This window comes from Camelina sativa, unplaced genomic scaffold (assembly GCF_000633955.1).
Source record: "Camelina sativa cultivar DH55 unplaced genomic scaffold, Cs unpScaffold08193, whole genome shotgun sequence".
Classification (NCBI taxonomy): Eukaryota; Viridiplantae; Streptophyta; class Magnoliopsida; order Brassicales; family Brassicaceae; genus Camelina; species Camelina sativa.
Window position 1 is genome coordinate 1 of NW_010929260.1, and position 440 is coordinate 440.

At 48.2% G+C, this 440-nt stretch overlaps 1 protein-coding gene across 1 annotated transcript; it reads left to right on the plus strand.

Moving 5' to 3' along the window:
- Positions 1-3: 3 nt before the first annotated feature.
- On the plus strand, positions 4-435 carry LOC109131919 (DEAD-box ATP-dependent RNA helicase 42-like; the record flags this gene model as incomplete). Its single annotated transcript, XM_019243090.1, has 1 exon — positions 4-435. A coding segment is annotated over one exon (432 nt), but the record flags the coding sequence as incomplete, so codon positions are not given.
- Between the last annotated feature and the right edge of the window lie 5 nt (positions 436-440).

Consider the following 440-nt stretch of genomic DNA (forward strand, 5'->3'; position numbering starts at 1 on the left):
AACTTTGATGCACCGAACCACTATGAAGACTATGTACATCGCGTTGGCAGGACAGGCAGGGCAGGGCGGAAAGGCTGCGCTGTGACATTTATCTCTGAGGATGATGCGAAATATGCACCAGATTTGGTCAAGGCCCTGGAACTTTCTGAGCAGCCAGTGCCTGCTGATCTGAAAGCAATTGCTGATGGTTTCATGGCGAAAGTGAAACAGGGTATTGAGCAAGCTCATGGAACTGGCTATGGTGGTAGTGGCTTTAAATTTAACGAAGAGGAGGAAGAAGTTAGGAAAGCAGCAAAGAAAGCACAAGCGAAGGAGTATGGCTTTGAGGAAGACAAGTCTGACTCAGAAGATGAGAATGATGTTGTAAGAAAGGCAGGTGGTGGTGAGATTTCACAGCAGCAGGCTACTTTTGCTCAGATAGCCGCCATTGCTGCTGCTGC